General features: G+C 40.1%; 1 protein-coding gene across 3 annotated transcripts; it reads left to right on the forward strand.

The window, feature by feature from the left end:
* The first annotated feature begins 2 nt into the window (after positions 1–2).
* On the forward strand, positions 3–21,068 carry TGDS (TDP-glucose 4,6-dehydratase). 3 transcript variants are annotated; one of them, XM_026668983.2, is made up of 12 exons: positions 3–137; positions 2,241–2,307; positions 4,371–4,439; positions 5,406–5,496; positions 6,522–6,664; positions 7,340–7,438; positions 8,701–8,760; positions 10,210–10,253; positions 11,068–11,233; positions 13,154–13,212; positions 17,979–18,076; positions 20,927–21,068. In XM_026668983.2, the coding sequence occupies exons 1-12, from the start codon at positions 55–57 to the stop codon at positions 21,010–21,012; spliced, it is 1,065 nt and encodes a 354-aa protein (XP_026524768.1). In that variant the 5' UTR covers positions 3–54; the 3' UTR covers positions 21,013–21,068. The 3 variants fall into 3 exon arrangements, with proteins under 3 accessions (XP_026524768.1, XP_087823503.1, XP_087823504.1); XM_087967377.1 differs by lacking the exon at positions 8,701–8,760; XM_087967378.1 differs by lacking the exon at positions 8,701–8,760 and having other exon boundaries at positions 10,240–10,253.
* The last annotated feature ends 564 nt before the right edge of the window (positions 21,069–21,632 follow it).

Here is a 21,632-nt window from a genome sequence, read left to right on the forward strand (position 1 = left end):
TCGCGGACGGAATTGACGTAAGGAAGCGGAAGTGGAGCTGGGCTCCGCGGGAGGATGTCTGGGGGGGTCTCTCGGGCTGGAGGGGCTCCGCGGGGCTTGACGAAGCGAGTCTTAGTGACCGGAGGCGCTGGCTTCATGTGAGTGGGGCAAAAGTTGGGGAGGCGGCGCTGCTGCCCAAATTTCCAACCCTTTTCCCGATTTAAAAGGGTTTTCCGCTGTCCGAACAGCCTGGTCCTTGGGAAGCTGAGAAAAAAGTTGCCCTTTTAAAGGTGCTTTTGGAGCGGGAAGGACGACGGGGTTTATTTTAGTCAGCCTTAGAAGTGTCAATCCTAAAAAAAATAAAAGATTGAAGACGAGGCGTGCAAAAACAAGATAAACGTGTAATTTGGGTGGAATATATATATATATATATATATATATATATATATATATATATATATATATATATATATATATATATATATATATATATATATATATATATATATGTGTGTGTGTGTGTGTGTGTGTGTGTGTATGTATACATACATATACATACATACATACATACATACATACATACATACGTGTTCTTACAGAAAAAAAGAAAATTAAATATACCTTCCAAAAACCGCTTCTGGATTTTGTGCTTGAGATGTGGGGGGGAAAAAACCACAAAACTTTGGTTAGTAGGTTTGCTGTTACAGAAAGGGCTGGTTTATACTGTTATGTAAAAGTAAAAAGTTTTGATGTTTGATGTTGTTATCTTATAAGGAAGTCTGAAATCAAGGCTTGCCTTTTCTTTTTTCCTCTAATTTTCCTACACTTTTCCCTTCCCTTTTCCTCCCTCTAATTTTCCTCCTCATTTATTTTCTATTTTTGTATTTTATATTACTAACTAATAAAAAAATTAAATGATAAAAATTAAAAAATTAAATATACATGTGCAATATTTATATCCAAAACCACTGTGTAAACAAAGCTAGAATTGCTTCCCCCATATAAGGAAAAAGAAGGATAGTGTCTGCTTTTTGAATTCCTAAAGTGACGACACAGTAAGTTGCTTGTCAGTTCTGTCTTGAACTATGTGCAAGTAAAAAGAAGCTTCAGTTCTCCTTTTTTTTTGCTCTATTTTTGGGCATATAAAAATAAAGCCAGTGGTAATAAGTCACCTCTTTTTTTTCCAGATTTCTTTTTATCTGCTGTAACCAGATGCTTTTTAAAAAAAAGGTTTTTCTATTTGAATCATTAATATTCAAATTATGCATTTGAAATCCTGAAGGGAAGTTATTTGCCTGCTAAGGGCTGATTCTATGCTCTCAAGTCTGTGTATTCTGCTTTTTTTTTTAAAAAAAAAAAAACACCCTGTTTTCTATACTGCACACTTCCTCACAGTACTCATAATTTTCTTTTGATTTAAACCCCTTCCTTACAATACACGTCTGAAGCACCATATTTGAGACGGAAAAATATTTGAAATCTCTATAATAGACTATGACCTTGCATATTTAAAGTTTTGCTAGTTATTTCCCACAAAATTAGCCTTTAAAATACAGGGTTTAAAGAATATCAAAATAAATTGTACCATTACAGGTGGTCCTCAGCTTACAACAGTTCACTTAGTGACCGTTCAAAGTTACAACAGCACTGACAAAAGTGACATATGACCATTTTTCATGTTTATGACCATTGCAGCATCCCTGTGGTCATGTGTTTTACATTCGACTGTTTGACAACTGCTTCATATTTATGACGGTTGCAGTGTCCCAGAGTCCATCTTTTGCAACCTTCTGACAAGCAAAGTCAATGGGGAAACAAGGTTCACTTAACCGTGTTACTAATTCAACAGCTACAGTGATTCATTAACAAATGTGGCAAGCAAAGTTGTAAAATGGGACAAAACTCACTTAACAAATTTCTCACTTAGCAACACAAATTTTGGGCTCAGTTGTGGTTGTAAGTTGAGGACTACCCGTACTGTAGCATCCTATGACCATTTTTCATTTTTCAAAGTACTGAAAAAAAATAGCCTCATTCATTGTACAGTATATTTCTTTAGTTTTTATTTTGAGGTAATTAAACGTATTAGGCTTAAGAGAGAGAGAGAAGCAGAAAAGGATTTATAACTCCTGATCTTACTGTCAGAGCAAAAAAACCAGGAAAGCTGTTGATGTCCATGAACAAGATTTAAGGAAAAGAGCTGAAGTCTGACGTGGGTTCTACACATCACCATCTGTGTTTTTTTCTTCCAAAATTGACAGTGCTTCCCATGTGATAGTTTCCCTTGTGGAAAAGTATCCTAACTATGTGATCATTAATCTGGATAAGGTAAGACGGTTGGTTTAAATTAAAATCATTTTTAAGCAGTACCCTAAAAAAGAGTTGTAGTGTCAGTCTGACAACATGGTGGGAGAGAAATCTAAGCTTATAAGGCAGGGCTGTCAAACTCGTGGGCTGGCTGCGTCATGTGCTAGCTATGCTCATGCCTGGTTTAGTAAAGGGGGAAAAATGGCAATATGCCACACAATGCCAGCGTTATGACGCGAGCTTGACATCCCTATTATAAGGCTATGTAACCTAAAGGTTGGTGTAATAGCGATGAATTTACATACCCGTATTTCTTTATAACTGAACATACCTATGAATTCTGATTCATACATTCAAATAAAAAAAAAATCTGCTTCTGAATAAAATTTTGTATTATTCAGTTTCTAAAAAGTTAGAAGGGTGCTAAAATTCATACCAAACCTGTTCGTCTTTCCTGTTCCAATTTTCCCAAGCACAATGATTGCTAATGAATGAACTAGGGATGTAATTTAACATTTAAGCTAACAAACTGAAAACTTTTAGGGGGAAACATAATAAAAGAGATACAATAATTGCAAAAAAATATATATAATAGTTGCAAAAGTGCAGCACACCCTTAAACACTAACACTTTTCAAAACTTTGGTCTTGGTTGAAGCCATTTTTTATTGATTTGGAAGTATGCTTCAATTCATTGTATCTCTCTTCATCTTCAACATTTTAGCAGAAGCTTGACGATTGTGTGCCAAAATTGACTGATATTTAGAATTGTTCATAACTCTGACTAGACCTTGATTAAAGCCCCAGTAGCAGCTGAGGAAAAGCAGCCCAAAGTGTAATGCTGCCACCACTGTGCTTCACTGGGCAATGTGTAACTTTTGGTAACCTACAATGTTGTTTTTCCACCAAATACACTTTTTGTAAGTATGTCCAAAAAGTTGATCCTTGGTCTAGATCAGACCGCAACACATTTTCCCATGTGTTTTGTCAGACTTGATGTAGATTTTTTGCAAAATGTAGCCAGGGTTAGATGTTTGTAAGAAAAGGCTTCCATTTTGCCATCCAACCCATAGCCCAGACATAGGAAGAATACCGGAGATTGTCTGATGTAGTATGCAACCAGCACTTGTCAGAAATTCCTGCAGCTCCTTTAGTGGACCAGTTTTGTTCTTGTTTTTTTCATCAAGTTTGGAGGGATATCCAGTTCTTGATAATGTCACTGTTGTGCCATGTTTTCTCCACTTCAATCAATCAGAGCTAGAAGGGACCTTGGAGGTCTTCTAGTCCAACCCCCCCGCTCAAGCTGGAGATCCTGTGCCATTTCAGATAGGTGGTTGTCCAGTCTTTTCTTTAAAAAAATCTCCTGTGATGAAACTTAAAAATGTCCAGTGAGGAACTTGTTGACTATCTTCATTATGTTCTATGGTATGCATGTACAATGCGTTGGGAATTTTTTTGTACTCTTCTCCCAGCTGATGCTTTGTAAGCTTTTTGGAGCCATGGCTTTTGTGGTAAGAGGCAACTTGAGCAGATGTCAGAAAAATCCTACTTGTACACTTGAAGTATATGTTATCAAAGTTATTTTAATTGAGGGCAGGTGTGCACTGACTACTATTTACTATCAGTTTGAATATGATTGTTTAATTCTGAACACAGCCACACACCCCTGTTATAAGAGGATGTGCACACTCATGCAACCACTTAATCGTACTTTTTATTATTTCTCACACACACACACCATTTTAGTTTGTTATGCAGTTGAATTGTACAACTTCTATGTTACATTAAAGATGAAAAAAAATCTGAAGTGATTTATCGTTATTGCATCTAAAAAACCTGGCATTTTAACAAGACTGTAGACTTTTTATATCCACTATATAACTTTACCCAGCAATTGTTATAATTGTGGTAGGATATCAGCATTCTTACCTGTGAAACCACAAAGCTTTTTTTTTTTTAATGCTTCTGTAAAAGTTGGATTTCTCAGACAAAAACATTTTGTCTGAAAAAAATCTTGTGTTCAGCAACTTCTCACATAAAACACTTATTTTATCTCACTTTGTCTCCTTTTCTGTTTTTGTTAAGCTGGACTACTGTGCAAGCTTAACAAATCTTAAGACAGTTTCTGAGAAAGAGAACTACAAATTTGTTCAGGTAAATTAAACTTTTTGCTTTCACTGGGTTTTTAAAATTAAATGACTATGGCATCAGTTCTAGCATGTTGGGTGGCTTGACAAGACACAGTTGACTCAAATTGGACTCCCAAGAGTGATCATCAGTGGTTCCTGAATAGTAAAACAAGGTCTCAGGTAGACTGCCATATTCCCAGGCACACCATCTTCAGAAGGTTTATTAATCACTTGAGTGAAAAGATGGAGAGATTGATTAATAAATTTGCAGATAACCAAGAATTGGATTAGAAAGTTAATATATTAGGACATATATATCATCTAAATGATTTGAGTAAATTTGAGAGTTGGGTTAAAAATAAAATGAAAGTGAATGGGTAAAGACAAAATGCTTCACCTAGAAATACAAGTCAAATGTATAGGATGGGGGATACTGGCTTGGTAATAGCACTTGGGGAATAGTAGCTGATTGCAAACTAAATTTGAGTCAGCAACATGATGTGGTAGCAAACACAATTCAGGTTGTTTTTAACCAGAAGTATAATTTCCAATTCATGCAAGATAATAGTTCAGTTTTGCACTTTAAGTATAGTGGCCAGTTCTGGACGTTGTATTTTAAGTATCTCCCCTCCCTCCAAACTGGAAACGTTTCAGAGAATTATTGATGATTATAATCAGTGATATGGAAATCAAGTCCTCTGATTAAAGGTCTGATTATATTTAGTTTTGACAGAAGTTTGGGGAGAAAAGAGAGAATAGAATGGTGCTAATCCTAATTTAGATTCCTGTACTAAGCAAGTTGGAATTGGTGTAAAATCTCTCCTTCCAGCTCTCTTGATTCTACTGTGCAATTGTTATAAGATGAAAACTGAGATGAAAGCCCACAATTTTCCATAAGATTATATACCAATTATATATCAAATGCTTACCACTGGAAAAAAAATAACTTGCTGTTCCATGCTGATTTTATATTTTCCTTTTTCTTTATTAGGGAGACATCTGTGAACCCAATTTCATAAAAGAATTATTTGAGACTGAGAAAATTGATATAGTGTTACATTTTGCAGCTCAAACGCATGTAGGTGAGCATGGCATATCCCTGTAATTGTCACCATCTTGCAGGATTGATAAAGCATTCTTCAGTAGCTTCCAGGATTTGTAGAAGGGACAGAGCTAATGCTTCATGTAATAAGCCACATATTATGATGTGGTTGGTGGTGGAGACTTAAATAGTTCAGTTTGCCAGCAGTTGAACCCTGTTGAAATATAGATTATATAGATTAAGTAGAGCAATTTTTAGACAGTCTGTTATGGTCATTAGAATTTTTATTTGGTGTAGACTTAAATCTAAGTGCAGCACAGCCTTATTTTTCATGCAATTTAGTTATGTTGCTGCTACATTTACTGGAATATTTGAAGAATACTACTTTTTAAAATAGGGTCCTCAGTTCTTATGATTATAGAAAAGGAACTAAATATGTACCAATTCATAAAATGATTTTTTTTTTGAAAGGACCATGGCTGCATCTGGCACAGACATTGCACTTTTAAAGCTTAATATGCACAATTCTGCATTAGATTCTGCCCTGCAATAATAATTTTAAATATACGTTTTCCCTGTTTGTCTGCTATTAAGTCTGACAATCGATTTTAGAATATCTAGCTATTCAAGCTAAAGTGCTATATGTTTATTTAAATGATTTATTTATGGCTTTTTAATTTTTTAAAAAATCAAGGTTCTCCTGAACCATAAGCATAAAACATGGTTTAAAATGTAATAATGCTACTATGCATAAGCTCCACTGATCTAGACTTCCAGTGTTCTCTTATTATACGTGTCTGAGGCATTATCTAGGATTTCTTTGCCCAAAGTTGGGAGGCTTATGAATCTCTCTCTGTTCACAAAGAAAGAGGAATGCTCTTAGCTGTTTGCTTTATGCTTCTGTGGGCTGTCAGGTTGCAGCCTTAACATTTTTAGAAGCATTTTGTTATGTGATGTTTGGGGAATAAATAACATATTTTTCTGTCAGAGCATTCTGTTAAGGATGGTAATTGTTTTCAGTTGTCAAAATGACACCTTCTTTATTCTTTTTGACTGAAAATGTAGGTCTTTCATTTTGGCACAAACTTGAGTTCAACTATGTTAATGTTTATGGAACGTACATTCTGCTTCGGGCTGCTCATAAGGCTAATGTGGAAAAGTTTGTATATGTCAGCACTGATGAAGTCTACGGAGGAAGTTGTGATAAGGTGAGCTGTTATAGGTTCAAATTCTTGCCTTTTTTTTCCTGTGTGGTTCGGAGTGATTTTTCAGCTCCCAACTCTTATAAAGAAATTATATCAATATTTTAAATCCTTATGTTGTTTCCTATTAAAAAAAGGCATTGAAGAGGCAATTTGCATGTATACTTATAGAATGTTTCCTGATTGTAATTTGATGTACAAGTAAGCAGAACAAATTATGAGTACAGACAGTCCTGAGGTTACGACAGTAGTTGGGACCAGAATTTCCATAACTATTGTGATGTTGTGACCATATCACTTAGCAACGGCAGTTCTGGCCATTGTAAAGAGTGGGATCAATAGGCAAGGATCTCACATGGTTGTGACTTCCTGCTAGCATCTCAATTGACTTTGCTTGTGAGAAGCTGGCAAGGAACATCAGAAATCACAATCCTGTAACTGTGGTTCAGTATGGTGGTTAGAACTCTCAGGACTGGTCATAAGTACAATTTTTTTCACTGTTGTAACTTTGAACGTTTGCGTAATGAATGGTCATAACCTGAGGACTACTTGTATATATTTTGCAACTGGATACTTAAAACTTGTTGCCGGTATTGGAGTTACTTGTACCAGTTAACTGGAGCCATCTGTAACTTACTGCTATCTGTGCTAAAATTTACTCCATGTAAACTTTTGCTGCAGGAATTTGATGAATCTTCACCCAAACAACCCACAAATCCTTATGCAACGTCTAAGGCAGCGGCTGAATGCTTTGTCCAATCTTACTGGGAAAGATACCAGGTGAGCATAAATTACTGTAAAAAATTGTATGTGTCCAAAGGGATGTGAATGCATAACAAAAGCTAGTGATTTGTGCCGTAGAGCTGGGAAAGGTAATTTGGAGGCCACATTTATTAGGGGGAGGTTGGGATCCACCTCAATCTCACCCATATGCCAAGGTGAGGTTGTGGCTTTTGTTTAGCATGGAGAAAGAGCTGGGTATTTTAAACTGCATAAAAGTTTTTTTAAAGTTTATACCATAGTTTCCTACCATTATTTGCCTCCCAATGGGGAGAGACCATGCCACTAATTTTTAACAACTTGTTTGAAAGCAGATTTAGAAATTAGGTGTAGCTTAGGGGCCCTGGGTTGCTCGCTTGTTTTTAGAAACCAGCTTGTTCCTTGGACTTTCATCTTTAATGTTAGGTGTAGTGGATCAAATTAGATCTTCCTGCTAAATGTGCCATTTTAATCATCTTAAGGCCTTTCTGCCTTAGCAATGTATGTTTTTTTGTTGTTCTGTCGGCAAAAAATAATGGCTGAAGTCAGGCATTACCTGAGTGCACCTGGACATCAGCCCTTAATATCAGTGCTAAATTTGGGTGATGAAATGTCTGCAAGACAACAACCAAGCTCAGAGAGTATCAAGGACCCCTCATTTCAACCCTAAGCCACAAATACACTGTCAGATCTGCCTCAAACATGTACAAACAGTAGAAATGATCATTGGCTCCATTTGTTGAGAAAGGTATATTTTATTAGAAATGAAGTACATTGCAGTAGTGCATAGCCAGAACTGAGATTCAGGTTCCAAAATCCCTAAGTTGAGCTTCTCCCTCCCTTAACTGCTTTGCATCACTGATCCCCCATGACCAATCAGGTTCAAACAAGTTTTCAGAACAATCACTTCAGGTGTAGTTTCATATGCAGCTGCATTCTTCTCCCAGCCAGGTGACCTTGAAGCAGCGTCTGGGGTAATACAGCAGTTACTACTTTCACTTTCCCCCAAGCATCCACCCTCCCCATGACAGATTGTCACCGTATGGTAATGACACACAATCAAACATTAAGTGGCAGTTAACATATTCTGTTTTATTGATATCAGTTCTTAGTAGTAAATCTGAGAAGCAAAAAAAAAAACAACCTGTAAGGGAATTGTTGCTGTTCTGGCAATAGTAATTATGCCATCAGGAATGGGTTTACCTGGATATCACTCATGTTAGGTCATTAATAGCAGTTTTGACTGGGTTCATTTTAATACAGTTGTCATGTGTACGTTAAAGTTTCCAGTGGTTATCACACGGAGCAGCAACGTTTATGGACCTCATCAGTTTCCAGAAAAAGTAAGTTAAATCAAGGTCTTTTTCTTAAGCTTTTATAGTTTACCATAGAAATATGTTTCTTTCCCATGTTCCCTGAAAAAGTGACAAACTGTATACTGTTTTTAGGACAATTCATGATATGGTCAAGCTATAATAAATAGACTTGATCAGGTCAATCTTCTCATATACTCAGGGCATTTTTTTTTAATCTGTAAAATGTACCAAAAGCTGCACCTGCATCTGTTATCAGATTCCATAATGATCCAAAGGCTTGACCATTATATATCTGTGCTTAGAATAAAGTATTTGCCACTTTATGTCCAAACTGAAGTTTTGAGATTTCTGATGGGGATAGGTTGAACTATTTACCGAGCAAGATGGGTATCCAATTAGTACAATTTTTAACTTCTAATTATTTTGGAGTGGGATGTGACCAAACTTGTTTGCTGGCCATCCTTGGGCTAGAAAGTGATTTTTGTGAATCTATCTCTGTCACTGATAATTGCTTACAGGAGAATTGGTCTTAGTGTCTCCAATAGCCCAATTAAATAATAATTTTGTGTCTAGCCTATATTTTAAAGTTTTAATTTACAGAATGAACAGCATGAATGTTGAACAACTCAAGTTTCTAGTATGTGAAAATGGGCTTTGCTGCTTTAAGAATTCCAGATAGATAAGGAGCGCTCTGTTATGGGTTAATGCTGCACATGCATCCCCTTTACTCTCTCCAGCAGCAGCACTATGCAGATATGTGCCTGTTACTTGCCACCACTTTCCCTTTTAATCAGCTGCTTTAAGAGTTGAAACAAGGCTTGAGGTTCTTCTCATTCCGCCTCATGCACACAAAGCACTTCCTGATACCAGCTGCATAACTCAGTGCAATTTTTTGAAGGAAGGTAGGGATTTTTATGTTTATTGATAGGCTTGCCCCAGCTAGGAAAGAAAGATCTTCGACTCCATTATCCATGAAGTGATAAGTTCTTTTACTAAGGAGTAGCGGTTGCAGCAAAAACAAGGCAAGATCTAAGGTTCCTGCATTTCCCCCTTTTTCCCTTTTTCCCTGGCCCTTCCCCCTTGATTGGTTCGTCTTCGACCAATGATGTGCCATATAGGTGTTTTGGGAACCACTCAGATGTTTTGTGCCACTTGGCGCAATTCGCATTGTTTCCCAAGCTCCAGGACCTTGAAGGTTGGAACAAGCTGGTTCTTATACCTCTGGTTTCCATCAAATCTGTCTCTCACACACACCCTTTTAGGTCAACTCTACCTTTTACATGCCAATTGCCTACTTTCTTTTTGCCTCTCCGTCCATTGATTGATGGCAGGATGCCAGCGAGGCGCCAAGCTAAGATGGCAGATCTGAAGCTAGCATTAATGAGAACTTACTTGCAGCAATGAAGCTACATCGTTTTCTGTTTTAAAGTAGTATGAATTTTAATAATTGTTCATTTTGTCTTTTATATTTCCTAGGTTATTCCTAAGTTCATTTCTCTCTTACAGCAGAATAGAAAATGGTATGTATTAATATGTATGTGTGTGTTCATTTAAAAACAACTGTGTAAGAAAATAAGCCATGTCGCACCCTGAAAATTGAACATATAGCTAAAAATCAGATATGCCTATAAAATTAGTTCCTTTCTTATTGCCAAAGAAGTTTGTAAGAAAAGGGAACAAAGGGTTTTTAAGAAAAGGGAACAGAGCTTTGAGTTTGGTGTGTATTTAATTTTTATTTTAATACATATAATTATGTTTCCATATATGAAATTCTTAATTTATATAGTGGGGAATTGTTTAGTACTGTTAAATATGCAATATAAACAAATGGGGAATGGGTACTCAAAGCCTGGATCTATTTTAGTGTGTGTATTGCTTTTGATCAAATGAGAAGCTGTATTTGGGTGTTTAATATCTTTCCACCAGCAGAGGTCATAGAATTTGTGCTAGATCATGTTTATTGTTTTGTGCTTTTCCCTAATCTAAAATCTTGGTTGAGGAAGCTGTATGCTTCTGTGTATTAATCTCTTTTTCCCCTCCCACGGTCCCCAGCAATCTGCAGTTTAGGAATGTCATGTTTTATGTGTCATCTAGAATTTTACTGTTAATAAAAATTGTAGATTATTATTTGCTTTGAACTTGGCCTTTCTTTTTTGCATACTTTACCCAGCAAAGACTATTAATTTGAATAATAAAATGAAAGATTTAGAGATTTCTTCTGTCTTTTAGTGAGTGTTACTCTTTGAAAACTTGACTAGACCATTCTGCTATTAGCGAGGGCCTTGCTTTTAATAATCCATATTAAAAATTATCTATTCTTGTGTTTTCCTTTAGTTGCATTCATGGTTCAGGACTTCAGAAAAGAAATTTTCTTTATGCTAGTGATGCAGCAGAAGCATTCCTTACTGTTCTGAAGAAAGGGCAGCCAGGTGAAATCTACAACATTGGGACCAGTTTTGCTGTGTCTATTACCCAGCTTGCAAAGGAATTAATTCATCTTGTGAGTAAACTAAATTTGAAAATAGGTGAACTAAGCAAAAGCAGTAAAATGGGCCAGAGCTGACTTGAGCATTTCACTAGGGCAGATCTTGGTTTTATTTTAAATGTTTGACATTGTAAATCTCTTTTTGCTTCAGTTTTTTTTAATGTTTGAAATGTAATTAAAAAGCAGTCATGTGACAAACCTCAAGATTAAATCAATATTGTGACACCTGACACTGGGGGGGATATAAGAGAAACTACCTCTGGTAGGTAGTTGTGTCATTCACATTCCTTCCTGTGAGTAGAGATCTTTACTCAAATAGTAATAATTTAAAAAGATCCTGAAACTCTTCCCTCAGGAAGAAGATGGCTTGTCTGTTATAACGACTGGTCCACTGAAATTATGCAATGAACAGAGGGGAAAGGAAATCCTGCAGGAAGGAAGCTAAAATTTTCAGGATTTTAACTCCACCACATTATCATTTTTATTGTTCTAAAATAAAATAAGATAACGAAATATAAAAGGAAAACAATGGGGAGGAAGAGGGATGGAAGTGAGGAAGGATGAAGAAAAATGAAAAGAAGCATTAACTCCCAACTATCTCTGTTGCAGCAAAATAAGGCATTAACATCAAATCACAACTTTTTGTGTTTTTTTTTCTCATAATAATATAAACTATCAGTTTCTATAAAGATCTTATCAGTCTAATCGGTAAAACCAAAAATCCTAAGTTTCTAGGATTTTAACTCCAAACCGGTAGTCCGACAAAGACCTTCCCCACCGCCCCCAAGGCACCCCGTGCTCCTTACCCAGGATTCCAATCTGTCCAGGATGGTTTAAGGCAGGGTGTCCAACCTTGGCAACTTTAAGACTTGTGGACTTCAACTCCCAGAATTCCTCAGCCAGCTTTGCTGGCTGAGGAATTCTGGGAGTTGAAGTCCACAAGTCTTAAAGTTGCCAAGGTTGGACACCCCTGGTTTAAGGTCTCCTGCTTTGGATGGGGTTGGACTAGAAGACCTCCAAAGTCCCTTCCAGTCTTATGATTCTATCTGGGCATCTTGCTTAAGGACAGTTTTACTCATCGACCCAGATTCTGGTCCCAATTTTGGCTATATATTCAGGGGCTACCTCTAGTCATCTCTTTTCTACTAGTTGCAACTTTTGAGGTCAAGCAACCTCCGTGAGCAGTGGTGGGATTCCAAACTGCGCACTACCGGTTCTGTGCACTTTACGGGTGCCCGTGTGCTTCCTGCAGGCGCGCGCAGCCCTCTAAGATCGCCATCACACAGCACTCAAAGATCGCCTGAGCCGTTTTTAGTTCAGCTGAGGCGCGGCAATCTGTTCTGCCGCATGAATCAGCTGAGCTAAAAATCAGTGGGATAAAGGACGCTAACACGCGCTTTGTGCATGCACGCAAGACTCAAAGATCGCCCTCGGTGAGTTGAGCTGTCTTTTAGCTCAGCTGAGGTGCGGCAATCCGCCCTGCCGCATGAATCAGCTGAGCTAAAAATCAGTGGGATAAAGGACGGGAAAGAGCAGAGGCGGGTGGGTGGGGCCAGCTGGTTCTCTGAACTGTTCAACATTTCTGCTAGCGGTACGCCAGAACCAGTCCGAACTGGCTGAATACCACCTCTGATTATGAGACTGTCCACAACATAGTTCCACAATAGAAAAATGGGATTATATCTACCCATTCATGTCTTCCCATTAGATATTCTTTTTTTTTTTGCATGTGTAATTCTATAATATTTAAGTTAGAATATTATGTTTGGAAGAATTCTGGTATTAGTCCACTATTAATGCACTTCAATTAATAACAAATCCATGTACAATAAAAGCTGTTCCAATTATTCATTGAACTATCTATTCAAAGAAGGTTAATTAAATCAAGATGATCAAATATTTCGTTGGTAATATGCATCTTTTCTTCATTGTCAGATTAAAAATACTAGTTCAGAAGCTGAAGTAGAACATTGGATGGATTATGTTAAAGACAGGTAAGACTGAGTAGGCTTCATTTCAAATCATTTGTTAGGATTGCTTTCTTTTTTTATAATCTTCTTAAACATTTACTATTTGTCACAGAATTAGACACCTAAGTCTCTGTTGTCAATTCTGAGAAAATGAGAATACACTGAAACTCGAAGTTGTCTGGCCCATTCCTTTGTGGGATGGGTTGTTGCATTGAGAAGACAGCATGGAGCTTTAGTGCATTACTTTTCCTTTCCCAGAGCAGAAAAAGTACAAGGCCTGTAGGCAACTTGGCACATAATCCCCAGCTTTTTGTTAGTCTTCCAATGGGAAGGCATTTCTGCATAATACTAAACTGGTTCCTGGCCACCTATTCAGTTCTAAGATTGAGAGAAAAGCTGCAGTTGGAAACGCTCTTTGTCTCACGGATGAGACTCTAAAGCAGGGGTGGGCAAACTACGGCCCGCGGGCCACATCCGGCCCGTTGGTCTGTCCAATGCGGCCCACCCCTGAAAAAAAATCGCTGCCATTGGTCTGTCCAATCTGGCCCGCCCCTGAAAAAAAATCACTGGGCGTGGCGTATTGCCCTGTGCCGCGTGGCCCCCAAAGCTGCAAAACAGTGCGGAGCGATCTAGGGGTAGGAAAGAAAAGCAATTTGCAAAGGCCTCGGCTGGGAGTTCGAAATCACCTTCGAGTGCGACCTCTCCGAAGGTGAGTCCCCGCCGATCCCCCCTTTTTTTCCGGGGCTTCCAGGTTTAAACTTTGCAAAGGCAAAGCTTGCAGTCTGGAGCGTCTTCCCGCCAAGGAGAGGGAAGGGTTGCACCTGGCGGGCGGGCGGGCTGCTTGAGCCACCTAAAGCTAGGCCGCTGCTGGTGGAGCCTTGCCCTGGCTTGGTGCCCCGTTTCCCGGCTCGGCGGTCCTGCTCGGGCGGCACTTTAAAAGCCTGCTCCCAGCACCCGAGCAACTTCCCAGCAACTTTCCGCTTGTTTAACTCGTGGCGCTGGCGCCTGAGCCCCGAGCCGCGGCGGAGGGGAAGCCCGGCGGGCGGGCAGGCAGGCGGGCTGCTTGGAGGAGGCGACCGGCGGCGTCCGGGCTTCCCTCCGCCGTGCGGCTCGGGCGAGGCGCGAGCGCCCGAAGTTAAAACGGCGGAAAGTTGCTGGGAAGTTGCTCGGTTTTCCGGGCTTCCAGGGCTTTGCAAAGGCAAAGTTTGCAGGCTGGAGCATCTTCCCGCCGAGGAGCAGGAAGGGTTCCGCCCGGCAGGCGGGCGGGCTGCTTGGAGCGGGCTGCTGTGCGGCTCGGGGCGAGGTGCGAGCGCCCGCGAGTTAAAACGAAGCCGCTCAGGCGGCACTTTAAAAGCCTGCTCCCAGCACCCGAGCAACTTCCCAGCAACTTTCGGCTTCCTTTTAATTCGCGGGCGTCGCGCCTGGCCCCGAGCTGCATGGCGGAAGGGAAGCCCGGTGGGCGGGCGGGCAGGCTGCTTGGAGGAGGCTCCGGGCTTCCTCTCCGCCAGGCAAGCGCCCGCGAGTTAAAACGAAGCCGAAAGTTTCTGGGAAGTTGCTCGGGTTTCCAGGGCTTCCAGGGCTTTGCAAAGGCAAAGTTTGCAGGCTGGAGCGTCTTCCCGCCAAGGAGCGGGAAGGGTTCCGCCCGGCGGGCGGGCGGGCTGCTTAAACTTTGCTCGGGCGGCACTTTAAAAGCGTGCTCCCAGCACCCGAGCAACTTCCCAGCAACTTTCGGCTTCCTTTTAACTCGCGGGCGCGCGCCTGGCCCCGAGCCGCGCGGGCAGAGGGGAAGCCCGGTGGGCGGGCAGGCTGCTTGGAGGAGGCGACCCAGCGGTGCTCCGGCAGCAGCAACAGGCAGTTTCGCCCGGCTCCGCTCAGGTGTCCGGCTGGGGCTGTCAGGAGTTGCTACTGCCGGCGCAGCTCCGTGCAGCTCCAGTCCCGCGTTGCCTTGGGAAGGAAAAGACAAAACCAGGAGCCGCTGAGCCTGAGCCTCTCGGTGCCGCTGCTCCTGTTGCAAAGCTCAGGCGCGCGCAGCCCTCTAAGATCGCCATCACACAGCACTCAAAGATCGCCTGAGCTGTTTTTAGTCTTTCCCTTCCCGAGGCAACGCGGGACTGGAGCCGCACGGAGCCGCGCCGGCGGTAGCAACTCCTGACTCAGGGGTCCTCCGAGGGGAGGGGAAGGAGGAGAAGAGGGGGCGGAAGGGGGGGGGCGATTCCCAAAAAATCTTGTGCTGACCCGGCCCGTCTGTCAAATTTTAAAAGTCAATGCGGCCCCCGAGCCAAAAAGTTTGCCCACCCCTGCTCTAAAGGCTTGTAATGACACTAATTTTCACCAGTCGCAGGTTTTAGATTTTAAAAACTGGGAAAGATTCAATCTCTGAAGGGAGAAGCTTTAAATACATTTCTTTGTGTAGAATAGGGAAGTATGTTTACTTTACAATTCTCTTTTTAACACTTCTATTTCATAATTTGTTTTTTGTCATTAGCACATTGTCTTACAATAAGGTCTAGGTCCCCCCCCATTTTTTTTTTTTGCTTCTGGTCTCAGTTTTTGTTAATTACCTGTCCCATCTCGTTTTAAAAGATTAGCAAAATTACCATCTGCACAGGGATTCTTGAAAAGGAGCAATTTGCAATCAGCAGAAATTAAGCATTGTGTATTGATTCTAAAGAATACTGATACTTAGAAATGTTTATGACTCATCTTAATTAAACAGTAAGAGGCATTGGGTGCAGTTGGAAGATGAAGAATTAAAAAGTATAAAATCAATTTCAAATGAAAGGGATAATCTGTAAGGATTAGACTACATAAAAGCATGGAAATTTCAAAGAGATGGGGAATTATTAGTGTACATGTGTGGTTGTTAGCAGATACTGGCTGCTGATTTGGAGATAATTGCCTCTAAAGATTCCAGTGCCATCTTCAACTTTCAGCAGGATACAGAAATTCAAAAAATATCTCACATTAGCTCAGAATTATTTGGTGTTTTTTCTTCATTTTTAGCATCCCTTTAGCCAAAAAAGCAGAGGTAGGCACACTTTAAGAATAATATAGCCAGATTGACTTAGTTGAGACATTTGAGTTGTATAGTTGAGGCATTTCTGATATTAAGCAATGTTTTGATTTTCTAGAAGAGGCTGGCCCTTAAAGAGTTGGAGTTGAATAAATCAGATTTATCCAATAAACTTATTGGACAATAGTTGCTTGAAGCAATGTAATTAAAATATTGCAACACAGCTGAGCTTTTTGTAAAACAATCTATGTATAGTTTCTGAAACATCTTTTTTTTCCCTGTTACTAAATTACAGCATAACTTAAATGCCTCTCTGCTGATAAGTGGTGGGAGTTAGCATATGAACTTAAGAGTATGAGTATATATCTGATGTGGATAATGTGGAGTCATCTGTGTTAAATTACTGAAACTGACTGATGTCTTAAGAATTAGTTCAACCAAGAATATTCTGAGCATTTCATGAGCTCGTTAGAGATGACAAACTTCAAACATGCTTTTCAGGATTTCTTACATTTCTTGCATTTTCTGCAAAATGTTCTGAAATATAATAGCAAAGATCGGGTTTACCTATTAAAATCCGATTCTCCAAATTGATTTAAATCCAGCTTAGTATGATTAAGAGCCATGGTGGCACTGTGATTAGAATGCAGTATTGCAGGCTAATTCTGCTGACTGCCAAGCGGCATCTCAGCGCCTACCGATGGCACACTGTCACCCCTCGCACTTCTTAGCTGGGACTCCTACTTCTTCCCACTTAATGACCAGCATGGTCCTGGGGTTACGATGGCTTTACAAGAGCCCTGGCATTCACTATTGCATGCAAACTCTGCCCACAGCCAGGAGTTCAATCCTGACCGGCTCAAGGTTGACTCCACCTTCCATCCTTCTGAGGTTGGTGAAATGGTTTAGGACCCAGATTGTTGGGGTCGATATGCTGACTCTGTAAACCACTTAGGGTGACCTGTAAAAGCACTGTGAGGTGGTATATAAATCAAAGTGCTATTGCAATTAAATTATGTGTACCTTTTTGTTGTAATTTATACATGTGTATTATGTATATAATTTATATTTGAATTTACATTTTTAATTTACATATTCTGTCTGTTTGATAAAAATGGAATAGGTTGTGCAAAGTAAAATCCAAGTATATATGATCCAAATCTATTAAAATAAATAGACATTGTCTTTCCACCCCCAGTAACAATAATCTAGAATGTAGAATTAAGTTGCCTATATAGTATTGCTTATTCATTTTAAGGCTGTCTTTAGAGGAGGCAAGAATTAGTCTGATACTATGATTATGGCAGGCTAGAAACTGGGAGACTAACCTTCATCCAGTTACTCCCTTCCAACTCTAGGAAGAAGGCTTTAGCAAAACCATTTCTGAAAAAGTTGCCAAGACAAATGCAAGGACTTGTCAAGGCATCCACCATGAGTCAGCACTGACCTGAAATCAAAGATTTCCTTTATTTTAAAAATTAAATGGTAACATCTCACATGGGTCATTTCTGCAGAATTGTTTTCTCCAGTGTGGCACTTATCCTGTGGCTGTAGCTACTCCATTTGATATTTTGAATTATTTCAGTTGTATGACTGATTAATGTGGGATAACATTTGCCTTTGTTCTACTTACGTGCACATATTTTAATAGAACAAGAAAGGAGTCTTTTTCAACTTAAGGGCTGAGCCAAAGGAAGGTGGCTTTCTGGTGATAACTGACATAAATGCTGCTGGAAATAAAATGTTTCTATTGAAAAACTCTTTTCTTTTTTTAAAGACCTACAAATGACATGGGATACCCAATGAATTCTGGAAAAATGTATAGCTTGGGATGGAAACCCAAGGTCTCTTGGAAGGAAGGAATCAAGAAAACAAGTATGTTATCTGTACAGTGAAACAGGAGTGGGGCACAAGGGAAATGAGCAGCCATCATAAGCTAATTTGGAAAATAAAATCCACTTAATTCACACACCAATTTGTCACAGAATTAGACAGCTAAAGCTACAATTTCTATAGTGGGGAACTTAATTAAACTTGCTTTTGAGTTTTATGAGGTTAATTTTATCAGCTTGAAATCTGAACACAAATGATCTGTTTCAGAGCAGCTATTGTGTTTGGCAGAATGACTACTAAATCCTGGGTTTTAGTTGTCCAGTTGCCATGTCTTCTTAGACTCTCAGAGAGAGCTCAATGCTTAGTTACTGTATAAGAGCAGCAGAAAGTAGCTAATTCTTATCTACCATATTTTTTTGCACTATAAGACGCTCCAGACCACAAGACACATCTAGCTTTTGGGGAGGAAAACAAGAACAAAATAATAATCTGCCTCTGCCTCCCAGCAATTTGCTTCCTTGCAGCAAACAGCCTGGTCAGCTTCAGCACAGCCTGATTTAGCACAAGTAGCCGATAGGCGGTTAGATCGGCCTCCCAGAATACTGCTGATCGGCTGTTCCAAGCTGCGGGGATCGCCGCCACCACCACTGCCCATTGCCGTTGCTACCTACTGCCACCTCCACGCACCTCATTTTCGGCCTCCTTGCACCCCATTTTTGGCCTCTATGTGCCCCATTCCAGGCGGGGATTGCCGCCGCCTGGAACGGGCTGAAAATGTGGAGGCCAAAAATGGGGCACACAGAGGTGGCGATAGAGGGTGATGTGGCGGCAGCGATTCCAGCAGCCTGGAACAGCTGATCGGCAGTATTCTGGGAGGCAGCTGCTTGTGCTGAAGCTGACCAGGCTGTTTGCTGCAAGGAGGCAAATTGCTGGGAGGCAGAGGCTGACAGGTGGGGGTCAGTGGGTGGGTGGGGCTTCGGCAACATTCGCTCTATAAGACAGACATTTCCACCCACTTTTTTTGGTGGGGGGGGGAGTGCATCTTACAGTGCAAAAAATACGGTATATACTTTACATGTAGCATTTTTGTTTCAACAGAATACATTTTATCTTATTGCTTGCATGGTTCCATGTGTTCAGCTTCATCATTTATATCAGTGATCCCCAACCTTTTTACGCCGCTCGGTATCCCCAACCTTTTTTATGGCGCGCCCGGTACCGACATCAGCTGGGTGCCGCCATCTTGTTTTGATGAAAAAGTGCTTCCAGTGAGCTTTCTACCGGAAAAGCTCACCGGAAGCACTTTTTCATCAAAAAAGATGGTGGCGCCAGCAAGCCAGCGGCCCGGTAGGACTTGTTCCACGGACCGATACCAGTCCGCGGACCGGTGGTTGGGGACCCTGATTTATATGATGCATTTCTTGGGGGAGGGAATTGCAGCTCGGGTTTCGGTTCCATATGAAAAATGCAGGTAGTCCTTGACTTATGACCGCAATTGATCCCAACTTTTCTTTGTTAAGTGAGACATTCGTTAAGTGAGCTTTGCCCGCATTTTATGACCTTTCTTGCCACAGTTGTTAAGTGAATCACTGCGGTTATAAGCTAGTAACCCAGCTGTTAAGTGAATCTGGCTTCCCCCATGGTCTTTGCTTGTCAGAAAGCTGCAAAAGGGATCACATGACCCCAGGGACTCTGCAACCGTCATAAATATGAATCCGTTGTCAAGCTTCTGAATTCTGATCACCACATCATGGGGATACTGTAAAGGTCATCAGTCATATTTTTCAGTGCCATTGTAACTTTGAACGGTCACTAAACAAACTGTTGTAAGTCGAGGTCTGCCTGTATACTCATTCTGTCCTGAGAACATTAGTGGACGGGATTCAAAAACGCCTTTGTGTGAGTGAGAGGCATCTCTCTTTTTTTTAAAAAAGACTCCCTCTGCTTCTTTGCAAACTTCCACAGGCCTTGCGCTTCATTGTGGAAGATCCTCCCACAAATATATACCATACTAGAGGGTTGGCATGTCTCCCCCCCCCTTTTTTGGGGGGGAATATTTTGGTTCTCTAGAAAAACAACACAAGATTTTCTGTACTTTAAACACAGGAAAAATTTGTGGATTGGAATCCACATTTGAATGTGTGAGGCATTACGTAGATAAGAGTAATTTGATTTGATTTGAATGGAAAATAGCCTATTATATAAATCAGCCCAGCCCCATTCATCCACAAGAGATATCGCTAGACAACTAAGTGTACGCAAAGATAGAAATCCTTGCGGTTTTCAACTTCCACAGCTAGTCAATGCAGGCCAGGGATAGTTAGGCCAGCTAGTCAATGCAGGCCAGGGATGTCAAACTGGTGGCCCGCGGGCCGGATGCGTCATGCACAGGCCACGCCCACCTCAGTTCCGCAAAGGCAAAAAACATCGTGACGACGTCACAATTTGGCCTGTGGAGTGTTCGGGATTGAAAGGAAGAAACAAAGCTACTGAATAGGTAGGGTATGGATTATGTGAGCCACACGCATAGCAGCTTTGAGAATTCCTGAAAACAGTTCTGTCATTTCCTGGGATAGTGGGCTGCTTCTGTGGCTACCAGGCACAGCCATTGCTAATATAGCCATGATTGTCAGCCATTGCTAATATAGCCATGATTTTATAGCATAATATTTTTCCATCATTAGATGAGAAATTTCAATCAAATTGAAAATTGTTGGAAAGTTGCTAGTATGCAGAGAGCCCCTATAAGCTGTTACTGATGGTGAAAGGGTATAAGGTTATAAGTGGATTGTTAGTGACTAATTTCATTTAATTTCTTAAATTAAAACTGGCATGGATTTACCTTACAAGAGTGTTTATGGTGTAAATTATTTGTTTTGTTTTTAATCCTAGTTGAATGGTATCAAGAGAACTTCCACAACTGGAAAAATCCAGAAAAGGCTTTGGAACCGTTTCCTGTTGCTGGAGAATCTGTATGAATTTGTTTGCATCAGAGCTGAAAGGGAGGGAAAGAAGAAATCATACTACCTCAACATGTTAAGAGGAAAAAAATAGAGTGGTTGAAGATGAAGGTGTATTGTATTCAAGAAATAAGAAGTATCAGCAGAATAATAGAATCAAATTTTTGAATTCCCAATGTAATCCTCTTTGGGGCCAAATTAATTTTACAAACACTCCAGTACTGAAGCTTTAAAATGACATTTCAGGACAGTAACATTTATCCCTTTAAAATTGCACTTTAAAGTTGCTCTTTTGTATTGTTACAATATTGTATTATCAGTATTATTAAAATTTAGTCAATATTTTATACTTAAGGGGTAGGCATTTTCTTCATCATGTTTACCAGAGGACTTTAGTAATTATTCATTTTTAAAGTACTGCTCTGTGCTGATACCTGATGATTCCAGAGCTGAATTGAATTTTTCTACTTGCTCAACAGAAATTGATTTATGGACAATGAAGTCATATTTTAACAGAATAAAAATATATTTCAATTATATTTTATATTTATTTTATAAAAAATACTCTGCGTGAAATAAATTACTAGATTCTTTTAAGGGCGATGAGTGTTTTAAGATTCATATAAAGCAGGGGTGTC

The sequence above is a fragment of the Notechis scutatus genome, chromosome 5, assembly GCF_049901735.1.
Source record: "Notechis scutatus isolate UNSWTSFEM ecotype Mainland chromosome 5, rNotScu1.2, whole genome shotgun sequence".
Taxonomy (NCBI): Eukaryota; Metazoa; Chordata; class Lepidosauria; order Squamata; family Elapidae; genus Notechis; species Notechis scutatus.